Consider the following 12800-nt stretch of genomic DNA (forward strand, 5'->3'; position numbering starts at 1 on the left):
ATCATTGAATGCTCTTTCCTGGGACTGCTGTCAAGTTAAGTCACTTGCAGTCCTGTACAAGGCATGTACCGAAAACTCACAGTCATTCATTTAGTTCAAGTAATTTAAATGTAGCACCTCTTAAAAGGGGGAAAATGCCACCCATCACAAATTATTTTATCCTTAAAGATAATATTCTCTGTAATATCCAGAGAAAAAATGACTATACTTAATATCAGACTTTTATAAGCCAAATGAAGGTAATGCATGAATGTAGTAGTTAGACTATAAACATGTTTCGAAAATTAATTTATGTAGCTGGAGAACACAGTTCATTTCATTGGATTAATTTCCATCAAACACTAGCATTTACGTGGTTACATTTTATAAATTGTAAAACCCATGTTTTATTGTAAGAGTATATAAAGCAGAAGTCTAAAAAGACATATGTTTTCTCACATGGATTTCCTAAGATTCAGGAAGAATCAAAATATCTACAGCTGCCTTAAGGCACAGATCTGTGTGAGTTGCCACTTTGCCTGCATCAGTGCCCTAGAGCTGAAGGCAAACTGGACCACGGGATTCGAGCTGCAAAGTCTGTGCACCTGCTCAGAAAGTATGAACGAGAAGAGAGGAGATGGTGGGCACCTGAAAAATTCCACTTGCAGAGTTTTGACAGATTATTTCAGGAGCTATTTTGTTTGAGATGGTAGTTTATTCATTTAATTTTTCTTAAGTCATGATTGCATGACCTCTTGCTTGCTATGATCAGAGACCATCTTTTTTGCTAGTTTAAAATGAATATTAAAATATGCGAAGACAGATCTGAGTTATAAGAAGCACAGTGGTTGGAGTAGTATATATTTCATTCGATAAAGCATCTCGTTTTGTAAGTGTAGGACCACCATTGGTTCCTCAGGGGATGGGTTGTTGCCACTTGGAAACACAGCCCGTGGTTTGGGGTGTAGACTCCATCAACTCACATTCAGCATTTTGTAAGGATAGAGACAAAGTTCTTTACTGATGATGACCATGAGAGATTAGAAACTTGTAAGAACCATTTATTTAAATAGCTAACAACTCTGTTAACATTGGAGGAGAGTCTTTAATGTGGTCAGCAAAACCTGGAAAAGAAAAAATCTAAATATTTATGTAAAGAAAGAAAATAAATGTGCTCTTTAGATAAGACTACAACTCAAAATAAAATCACAGTCCTTGTATCCTTTCAGGTTCTCTAGTCCACAATCAAATAAAACTCAGTCCATGCATCTTTTCTGACTAATCATTTGGCATGCATATCACAGATTTAGTTATTTTTGCAGATATATGATTAGGATGTAAAAATTCATCATGTAAATACTCATTAGGAACAAGAAAAACTTCTTTAGACAAGTAATTTTCTGTATATTTATAACTTGAAAAAAACACATTTTCCTGTGTAAAGGGTTGAATTTAGAAAGATTTTATACTAATTCTCAAAAATGAAAGGAATTACATGTTTTTCTGTTTTTGTGTTAAGAGATAAAAACAGTAAGCGAAGGAAATAGAACCCATAGTATTTCCTCCAAATTTGGTCATGAAGAAGAGAGTTACTGGAGTCCAAGATCTGGCAAAATACAAATTCCACTCGACTTATCCAAAGGTCTATAGAGGCATTTGTACCTCATGTTAAGAAACACTTGTCGCCTCTTTTACCACTTAGCGGTAGGGACTACAGCTGTTAAGTCTTCAACTGGACAGATTTCAAAATGAATTTTTACAACCCAGATGATGGACTGGTATACTTCAAAAGTGAATTCATGAGTTTTATAAATGCCTCTCTCTTGCTCTTTTTTTCTTGACTAGCTTACATCATAATGGAGGAATAACATTTTAAGAATTTTGAATAGGCACTTACTGGAATTACAGTTAATCCTGATACAATCTAGATGGGGAAGAATAGATGAAAAATGAAAATTTATCCTTCAAGGTAATAGCTGCAGACATCCAATAAAATCACAGTCCACCCTTCCGGGGACAGACACATGCAAATATGGCCACTCCATAACTTTACATATTTCTAGAACCCAGATTCATCGTGATAAAACTTCGCCATTGGAAACAACATTAGAAGGTTTGAAAAAAATGGCCAATTCAAACAAAGCTACATGGTGACAAATCTAAGTGGAACAAAGAATTGTTAACTGTCAAAGATGCTTGACTTGGACTGGCTGCAACTTTCTCCCCATCTGTGAAAGAACAGATCATTGTTTTCAGCGTAATTAAAAAGTGCTCCGTCACAATGGGGTGCAGGTGCAAGCTCAGCTAAGCTCAGACATCTTGGACCTCCAAAATCTAGTATCCCACAAAGGCCATCGGAATCCTTTAGGATCGTGGTGGTCAATGGAGAGCAAGTGGAAGTTATTCTCACCTCACCCTAATGTCTTGTTTTGGTTTTGCTTGGACAATGAGGACACAGCCCGAAGTTGGCTGGATTCCATGCCTTGTATTAATCAGAGGAGGACAGAAACACTATGTTTCTTTTAGGAACTCTAGTGGCTAAGACGTAGTGTCATTCTTCAGAACACACCAGCCTATGCCTCTCTGAGGAGCTAACAATGTTATCTCTATGCCATAAGTGTCATGGTTAATGCTGCTATTGATTTTCCTTTTCTTATACTTGCTTCTTACAGAAGAGCAGATTCTTTAAGAACAGAATGTCTGATCTGAATAAGACAGACTGTGGTTACAAGGGCTATCTTTAAAAGACTATGTGGGGTGTTTTATGCTTATTTTATGTATAGATAAATATTTGTTGGTTTTGGTCATAGAATTTAATGCCTTTGGGGAACAGGAAAAACGTAAACCTAGATTCTGTTTCCATGTAGCTGAGTTTGTCATGTGTCGTCAACCGCATCAGAAAAGTGGTTGCAAACAGCCAAGGACCAGCATCTACACAGCTCTTTCCACAGAATGCTTTGCTGTTGGAAAATGTCCAGGAGTGTTTCCACTTTGGCTATCAGTCCCTTGACTGTAATTAGTCAATTTATTTTGACTGGCTGTAGTAACCTAACATTGTCACTAGAGGGAACTCTAACAGAACAGAAAATGAGTCCTGTGTACTCTTCAGTAATCTTTAAAAAAACACCCTTATTATCTAACTTAATTTAACTAATATTAATTGAATATAATGAAAGAACTACATATTTTATGAGCTATCATCCTGCCCAGCACAATTAGAAAATGTAGGTGGGGTTTCTATAAATGCCTTACTTCTTCACATTTCCTACTTTTTTTTTTAAAATCTACATACTTTCACGTTTTCCTCTGCTTATTCATTTTCTCTGTTTATAAAGTTTTATGTGTGTTTATTGCTTCTGGGAAATACAGTAAAACCTCATAAATTTGTACTCCTCTTGGAGTTGATAATATTGAAAATTATTGGGCAGATTATTTATAATTCTTCATTCAGTCTGACTATAGACCACCTGAAGAGAATTAAACAAACAAATTCTGAAAGGTCAAGTTTAGGAAGAAAGCTGATTTCAACTACTTTACTATGTATTGATGGCCCAACCTGCATGAAACAATGTGCTAATTATGGATAATTCTTATCCATCCATTAAAACCAGCCTAGTAACACCTTTCCTTAACAGGATTTTTTTCCCCAGCTATTAATTTGTGTTTCGAATGCAATTAAAAATAAAACTGTTTAATTTTTGCTAATTCTACAATTCAGACATTGTCTTAATTCGGCCTGGCCTTCCCCCATGTTTCCTCTGGGTTGTTGAGGTTTTACTGTAGTGACTCTTGCCTAATTCTATGATGAAGCAGGAAAGCATTATTTTTCTGAAGAAGAGCCTGTGTTGTTAGTGTTCTCGTGGCTGTTTGCTGAGGGCCGCAGACTTTGGGCATTGAAGGGTTGTGGATTGCTGTTTGATAGCAGAATATCACCACACAGAATTTCCAGACAGAAAAGGTGGGCTACCACAAAGGCGATTATTGAAAGAGAAGCCCATGGAATAGAAGAAAAACTACTGTTGATCCTAGATCACAAAGTGGAAATTTGATATTTGGTGCATATGTTATCTCAGTAGATATAGCTGAAAGGATATCATCTATAGCCAATCAGAATGCCAGTAAATAATAGGAAATTTGATTTGAGGTCTCTGCAAGCCTAATGATTTATATTTTTCAATTAACCTCATTGATATGGATGGCTTCCCTTTCACAAACCCTCAGTGGTAGGAATCACAAGACAGTAAATTATGGTAAACAACAATAATAACAACAACAAAAAAACACAATAAAAAGATGCCCCAAAAACCAAAATTAATTTAAATGATGGAAATGAGACCATTAAGTGTTTTAACTTTCCATGGCAAACAGGCTACTCGGTAAATGTTGGCAGGCAGAACGGAACAAAAAGTGAAAGGTGTTAGTTCAGTGGGGGAAGGTGAGCTGTTACCTAGGTTGACCGTCAGTTTCACACGCCCTGCGTCCAGCTCCAGGCGGAGGGTGTCTGCCGAGTCCCTGGAGGTGGTTGCCATGAGAATGCCATATGCACGCTGGGATCGAAACCGTAAGGACACATCCTCAGCCTCTGTGTGCATGACCACGGGCAGCTGGATCTTCATAAACATACTCCCATCGTAGCTCAGAACCGTTGCCTCTGTAGGTGAGAAATGAATATAAACATTCTTGGTCCGTTTAGGGCATTTAGACTTGGAAAAGGAAAAGAGTGACTATTAAAGACTTTCAGATAGAACACAAGACTACAAGCTCAGCGCATCTCCTTCAGAAATGAGCAATTCTTTTTTAAGCTGAACAGAGGGGTCACAGTAGGGAGAAGGTCCTCAGTGAAGCACCTGCTAAAACCCAGGAGGAAATATGGCTGCACTTTCCTTTTCATTCCCATAGCACTTTCCACCTATAGCACTGATCGTGTTGGATCATACATGTTTTCGTATGTGTCTCTCTTTTCAAGAGCAGAGATCGATTCTGCTGTGTATCTGCAGTGTGAGCCTGGTTGGAAGCTCGGGCAACTATTTAATGAATGTGTATACATGGCTCAGCCATGGACCAGCTCTGTAAAAACAGCCTAGGCTCTGAGAGGACCTCATTTGCTGGAACAGGATCTTTAAGGCCTTTGCTCGCCTTAAAAGTTCATGATTCTAAGGGCACTTAATTAGAACGTAAAACTACCTGTGGCCACAACCTTGGTATCCTGAAAATATGAAGCTATCACTAAAATGTCAGCGACGATGTACTTCCTAAAGATGGCAGGTGGGATTGAAGAGCGTGTGTGGGTGTGTGCTACTAAAAAGCGGATTACTTTCTGAGGGAAGCTGCTTAATACAGTGTTAAACACATAAAAAAGCAAAATAGCAAAATCTGTGGGTCACAAACGGACTGCTTTAAGAAATCGTCAGCACCCCTGAGTGCTAAACACTATATGGTGGTAGAACATTGCAAAACAAGTGTGAGTCATGCTGCTCTTTCATTGGTTCTCATAACGCAGACTATCATCCAATAAAAGAAAAACTACGTGGATTTAAAACAAACTAGGAAATTCTCATGATCTCACCCAAATACATGACACAGCAATTAACTTTACTAATGCAACTATGTTTATTATTAAGACGGTATTTCTGGAGTTGTGGTTTTACAAGTTTACTTTTCAAGAAGTCAGTGAAGTCAAGCATTCCTTCTGACATACTGTGATCATCAGTTGTTGCCATTATGAGACTGAAGGCACATCCAGAACGGATAAACATGAAGGTCCCAGGGTCTCTGCCTGGCACTCTTTTCTGTCCACCTTATGACAAAGGATCTCTCTCAACACATGTGCTCACTCCCCCTCATATTCCTTAACGGTCCTGACTTCTCTCTTGAGCTCCATCACTCATCATTCATCCATTGCCTATTGAACATCTCCAAATTGAATATGACAGGTACCTTACTACTCTATCACTCCCCCAACAATGAACACCCATCATGTTCCTTCTCTAATGTTCTCCATCTCGGTAAATGATATAACCCATTGCTCAGACCTTCACCTTTCTGATTTCTCTCTCACCCTCCTCTCTGCCATGTCCAATCTATTTGCAAGTCTGCGATTCTTGAAGGCACTAATTCCAATTCATTTCCTGAATCGTTTGCTTCTTACTCTTACCACCAAAGTCCCTCAGACTCTGCTGCAGTCTCTCACCTGGATCACTAAATAGCTCCCTCAAAAGTCTCCCCACTTCTAGTCTTCCTCCCTGCACACAGCAGCCAAGCCAAACTTTTAAAGAAGTAAATCAGATCTATCACTTTATTGCTTAAACAATCCCTCACCACCCCCAACCTTCTACTGATAGATCTCTACTGCAATTAGAATAAAAGCTGTACTCATTTTTCTAACCTTTTTCTGTGATCTGGGCCCAGTCTGTCTCTCTGGCCTCAGCTTTTAGCATCACCCCCCACCCACCCCCACATCAAACGCACACACACACACACACACACACACACACACACACACACACACACTAGTTTAGTAAAACCCAGACACACTGATTTCATCTCTCAAGTATTTGCACTCTGTCCTAGGAGGTTTCACCCCAGATCTTTATATGGCTGGTTCCTTCAGCATTCCTGTCTCTGGTCAAATGTTAGAAAATCTAAGTGTTGAAGTGTGGTGAGGACAGAGGTTGGATGTTCCTATTCATTATTCCATCAGCAGCTCAGTGCCCCAAAGTGCTAGGCACACAGCAAGAGGCTCAACAAACACTTACTGAATTAATGATTGCACTCAATACTGAGGGTACTTTGAAGAACTTCCTTCAATTTGGTTACCAAGCTTACATATGTGTTCACTAAAAAAAAAAAATTAAGTATTTATTCTGCCTATTATAAGAGGAATCTAATTTTGGTAATGAATATGAAAAAAATATTTACTAAAGTCTACTTTGAAGTTTATAATTGTGCTGCAAAAGATAGATTAGGAAAGGGGTCTATTGACCAAAGTAGGGGTCCCATGGCTAGGCACTGACCTAAGCTCTGAAAAAATAATACAATCCTTTAAAATATAGTGGTTCTATATCATATTATTTTCCAATTAGAGAAGAAGTTTCCCAGATAGATGCCATATCACAAAAAAAACAGAGTACAATGTAGAAAAATCTAGGAGAACTTGCTCCAAAAATAATTAAAACACGATTGCAAAGTTGCAGTAAATTCTATAAAACAACAACAGAAAAAGTGTTTCTAGTATAATCCTTAAAGAAATTTGATCTTTACTATTTCTTATCCTGAACTACAGCAACCAGTGTCTGTGTCTATAAAACAATATGTGAATACAAGTTTAAAAGCCATTATCAACTGTTCAGTTACTGTGGTATCATACAGATAAAAATATAAAAATATTTTTAGTTTTCGCCTGGTTATTCAGTCTGTAAATCAGTCTCTATTATTCAATATTCATATTTTAAATGATTTCATATTCTTCTATGAAATGTGGCTTAATTTGATTAAAAGCTAAGTAGAGAAACATCCTTTTAAAAATATAGAGGTCTGGCAGTGGATCATAAATACAGACTGAAATCCAATCCAAAGTAGGAAAAATAATTAGGATCATTGGCCTTTAACATTCTCCAAAAAGCAGCAGGAATGAAATAACAGAGTAAAATAATAAAACTTGAGAGCCCGTGATTGCCATTTTAAACAATACTCAATGTGAAAATAACCTGTTGATAAACGACAAATGAATGCCTAAATGATTCCTCATAACTAGAATTAATTTTTAATTAGCCAAGAAATAAAAAATGCACAAGGTTGTAGCCTAGAGTTGCCAAATAAATGGTAAACAGCATTCTGACATTTGAAGGTTATGCTATTTGGCAGCATCTTTTAACATCAGTAAAATTATTTTATCACTTAGAATACAAAAGAGTCCTTCACATGGCTAATTCCAAGGCAATACTTCCCAGTGGGGGAGGAAAAGTTTCAACTTTTGTCTCCTAAATCTCCTTCTCCCTTGTCGTTAAGTTTGACAGATTTGCTCTTCTGCGTTATTCCTTCTCGCAGCCTAAAGTGTACACCTGTGCTCAGTTTTGCCGAGAGGCAGTCACATATTGTGATCAACTATGAAAATCAGACAGGGAGCCAAATTATATTGCTCTGACATCTGTCCCTCCATCTGTTAGAATTTTAACACACAAGTATAAAGCAGACCTCTGATTATACCATATACATGACCCAAAATAATTTCTATATGAGTGAATCTCTACAAAGTCCCAGTTTTATTTAAAAAAAAATAAAGCAGGAGGGAAGGTGCTGCATTTAATTCATATTCTACTGAACATCATTTATATATTACTCCTCCTCATGGGATCAATACACAGAAACAAAATACTATTTTCCTAAGTCAGCAAATACTCTGTTCTTTCTTATAAACCCCTTTGCTTACTTAATGCAGAGTGAAGATTTCCCATAATGAAATTGCAGCTTCATTCCCCATGCTGAATTGTCCATGGACTTGAACATGCTTTTTAATTACTTTGAATCATTATCTTGATATGTTAGTAACTATTGCTCAATAATAGTAAAATGGAAACTTTTTAAGTGCCTTTTTTTTGTATCTACTTCAAAAGTTGTCAATCAACTCTTATATGCTCAATAATCTTAGGTGATTAGAGTGTAATGAGAAACATTCCTTTATTTTGAATAGGAAACCCTGAGGGTTGGGCATCATCTTGCGTTGACTGAACTAGGGCAAAGCTGGGCACTGGGCAGAAGCCAGACGTTGTGGTACTGAGCATGACAGCATCCCACCCACATCACCCTGTTCGCAGGAGATGCCATGATATGAACAAGAAAATTAACTCCGAAAATCAAAGACTACTCACAATATGCCGGGTAGTCCAGAAACAAAAAATACACACAAAACGACCATTTCCTCCTCCACACATAACCAACCCGGAGACAAAGAAATCTGTAGAAATTTCCAGCCATCTGTCAGATAAAAATGTATGTCGAATCCCAGTGATGAAGCTTGCTATTAAATTCTCATTTGCAAATCTGCATATGCTTGCCACCCTCCTTCTAATTATTGCAATATATAAATACTCCCTTTCCCTCATTCTGGCTCAGGAAGCTCTACAATTTCTATTTTTTATTTCTGCCATGTGTAGTAGCGGGACACTGCCACAGGGTGGTGCACCACGCATATTTAACTGAAGGCTTCTGCAACGCCTGTGAGGGTGCGGCTATCACCTGTTCTAGTTTCACTTAAGCAGGAGGCATCAGAAATCAGATGGCTCTTCGAGTGATTAAAATAAAAACAAAATCTTCAATCATACAGGTCTGCTCATCTCCCATGATGACTAATTGTAATACATCTCGTGAGCTTTGTCTCTTTGTTGTTATTGTTGGTCTCTTCTGGTATTTCTAAAAACCAAACTACACAAGCAAACTGAGATTAAACGGGAAAATGAGAAGAGAAAATTTACAGAGACCACATGCACCTTACATATGAAAACTGCGCAGAAATATCTAACCCCTAGTGACAATTCACAGCAATTGCAATTAGGAGAATGAATGCATCAATGTTATTAAAATATTGACCCATCTATTGACCCATCTAATTGTATAACAGAACAGAGACAGTATTTTGTTAGGTAATTTAAGGTGAGTATTAGATTTATTCTTACTATTTTTCATATTGATTAATGTTAATAATAGAGCTGATGAAATGACAATCCTCCTTATTCAGATTAAAAACCAAAGTCATATTTCAACTTTGGATTCTAGAAAATCACCACTTTGTCTCTAGAAAGTGTTAACTTAGATGTTGTATTAAACTGTTGTAGAAATGAAAGGAAGAAAAAGACTAACTATTCGTAGCTGAGAAAATAGATGCCAGTTACTTTGAGGTTAATGGCTAACAGCGATGTTATGTAGAGTGTGAGAGCACAATGGAAAAACTCATCAATATTTTTTCATATCGATTTTTTTGTTCCATTGTTGAGAATGAGTGGCAATGGGAGTAGCAACTAAAGCATTTATCTGAAACTCTTCGGTCGATAGAGGGACATGCTGAGACCTACTTGTTCTGCTATTTCTCCCTTTAGCCTGGTCTGCAGATGAACTGTGACAGCCTTCCCCCTTCACCCTTCCTTTAACCCTTATTCTTCTCCTTCTAAATCGAGAGGAAAAGTAGAAGGAATGTAGCTCAGCCTCCTAACACAGAAGAAAATGAAGGTACCTGCTCAGAGCTCCAACAGACATACAAAGCCTTCATATCGAATAGACAATGAATCATCTGTGACCAGTTAGGTCCAGGGCAAAGGTAAGGAGGTGCTTTAGAAATTGGGGCGCACTTCTGAAAATGCTGGTGTAACGTGGGTGATGCAAAGCCAGCTTACTTTTCAAATGCCAAACCTGGGTGAGGTGACTGCAGTGAAATGAGCAGGCTACCCTAATTCTCCTGCGTCTAATGCTATATTTGGGGGGACAGATATCAGCACTGGATTCCATAAATGTGCCTATTTCATGCCTTTACTTTCTAGTGGCCTGAAATTTAAAAACTGGGCAAAAGAGAAAGCAGTTATTGTCTACTATACTGCTTAGGCTCATACCCTAGGATACAAAATACCCACATATGTATTCCTGCAATATCCTTAAAAAGCCGTGTCTTCCCGAACCGGGTCCTTTGAAGATCATTAAGGACGCATCAAGGACCTGTCAGGGGTGACTGCCCAGTTTGCGGGGAGCTCACTTCAGCAGAGCACACGTTATGTGTCCACGGTCAATTTCAAGTTTCAGGTCAATATGGAAGGAGCTTTTCATCCCAGGGGAGTTCAGCGGCTCGGTTTTGGGAACCCTACCTCTCTCGCAGGACCTGCCCAGGTAGCCTGTTCCGGAACAATCACAGACGTATCGGTTCCACCCATCCCTGCACATGCCGTTGTTTTTGCAAGGGTTGCTAAGGCACGGTTTTGCTGTTTCCCTGGAGCAGGAGGGCTTCACTCCCGCGGTGCTCTGCACTTCGGCCATCTGCCGGATGTCCTTGCTCTGGCCGTCGATGAACAGGTCCCTGATGCAGCCCACGTAGCCATAGTTGAGCAGAGCAGTCCACACCTCGGTGGGGAAGACGAGGCCGGCTTTATTTTCTGGGAGGCCCCCCAGGTACAACTCGTCATCCAGGTCCAGAATCTCACTCTCCCCGGGAGCAGTGTAGGGGGTGCGCAGGGTGTTGACGGAAATGGTACCTGTGGCAGACAGTAGACACACACATCTTTACAGCATGCACCATGTTCCACACATGACCCTTTCCCGCTTTCATGGAACTCCTGGAGGGCACAAGTTTACATTTTTCTTCCTATTCCCAGGAAGTCTTTGTACTTCTCAGTGAAATTAACAGAAAGATGTGGAATTAAGGCAGACTGTAACTCAAATGATTCCACAGGCACGCCTCATTTTATTACACGTTGCTTTACTGCACATCACAGATGTTGCACTTTTTACAAAACAAAGGCAAGACCCTCTGCTAGCAAAATGATGCCTCGTTTTATTGTGGTGGTCTGGGTATAAAATCCAAAGTGCACAGCCAACACAGAGTGTTTGTCAGCCTCTCGCAGTTTAGCCAAAAAAGGGAGGAAGGAAGGAAGGAAGGAAGGAAGGAAGGAAGGAAGGAAGGAAGGAAGGAAGGAAGGAAGGAAGGAAGGAAGGAAAGAAGAAAAGAGAAATTGGCATTCCATATCACTAATAAGAAAGAAAGAGACAGAGAAAGAAGAAGTTGACATTCTGTACCACTCAGGAATAAAGGCAGACTCTCCCCGGTTAGTACTCATTTTTAAAGCTGTTACGCACCTGTGAACTAAGGAAAGATCATGTGCATCCATCTTAAACTGACTTGATTGATTTTATTGAATATAATAGTTTGACTGATTATCTATGTCAACGCCTGACTTAATCATTCTTAGCCACATGAATCAAGCAATTAACCGCTTAGGTCTTGGTTTACTCATTCGGTATATGGCCATAAAAAAAGAATATGATCTACCTCACATGGTTGTTCTGAGTACTAAATAAATAATACTAGTAAAGTATCTAGTTTATAATAAGCACTGAATAAATGCTGTGTGTCATGATTAATCTCAAGAACCAAGTTAAATTTGCTGTTTATTTTTTTAACTTTTTAAAAATTAATTTTAAAGAGAGGAAAGGAGAGAGAGAGAAACATCGATCGGTTGCCTTCCACATGTACCTCGACCAGGGACTGAACCCACAACCTGGGTATGTGCCCTGAACAGTATTTGATTCCCTCACCTTTTGGTGTACAGGATGACACTTCAACCAACTGAGCAACACCAGCCAGGGCTGCTGTTTACTTTTTTAAAAATCAAACTAGTTACTTATCTAAATTGAAAAAATCCCTTCCCCCTCACTCCAAATATAAGAATAAAATAATTCTATTAGTTTATAAATATCCAGGACCCTGGCTCTAAGCATAGGAGGAAGAGTAGACATTCACATGGGATTCCTTGAGGATCACAGAAAAATACTTGTGGAACCCATTGAAAGAAGAAAGAAGGGAGGAAAAAAGAAAGATGGAAGATAGATACAATCAAAACTTCCCTCCTGAACCACCAGACTATTCAAAATCCCACCAATATTCTATCTCCAGAAGGATCTTTGTAAAAATGCAAATATGATACCAGAAAAGAACACCACACTGACCCATTACTGGATTATCCCAGATTTCCCTCAGGCCTAGACGTTAAAGCCGAACAGGAGGAGTCTGAAGAGAGAAAGCGGATTAGAAAACATCTGGTGCCATGCCCGCCACTGACAGAGAG

General features: G+C 38.8%; 1 protein-coding gene across 2 annotated transcripts in view; it reads right to left on the reverse strand.

Moving 5' to 3' along the window:
* Nucleotides 1–12800, reverse strand: part of NRXN1 (neurexin 1) — a 994129-nt gene that overhangs the window by 534707 nt on the left and 446622 nt on the right. For both annotated transcript variants that reach the window (XM_079791723.1, XM_079791722.1), the window contains 2 exons: nt 10827–11210; nt 4427–4630 (listed from right to left, as the gene is read on the reverse strand). In XM_079791723.1, the coding sequence (XP_079647849.1) occupies nt 4427–4630; nt 10827–11210 (588 nt within the window). The remainder of the gene's footprint in view (nt 1–4426; nt 4631–10826; nt 11211–12800) is intronic.

Source organism: Cnephaeus nilssonii (assembly GCF_951640355.1).
Source record: "Cnephaeus nilssonii genome assembly, chromosome: 15".
NCBI classification, from domain to species: Eukaryota; Metazoa; Chordata; class Mammalia; order Chiroptera; family Vespertilionidae; genus Cnephaeus; species Cnephaeus nilssonii.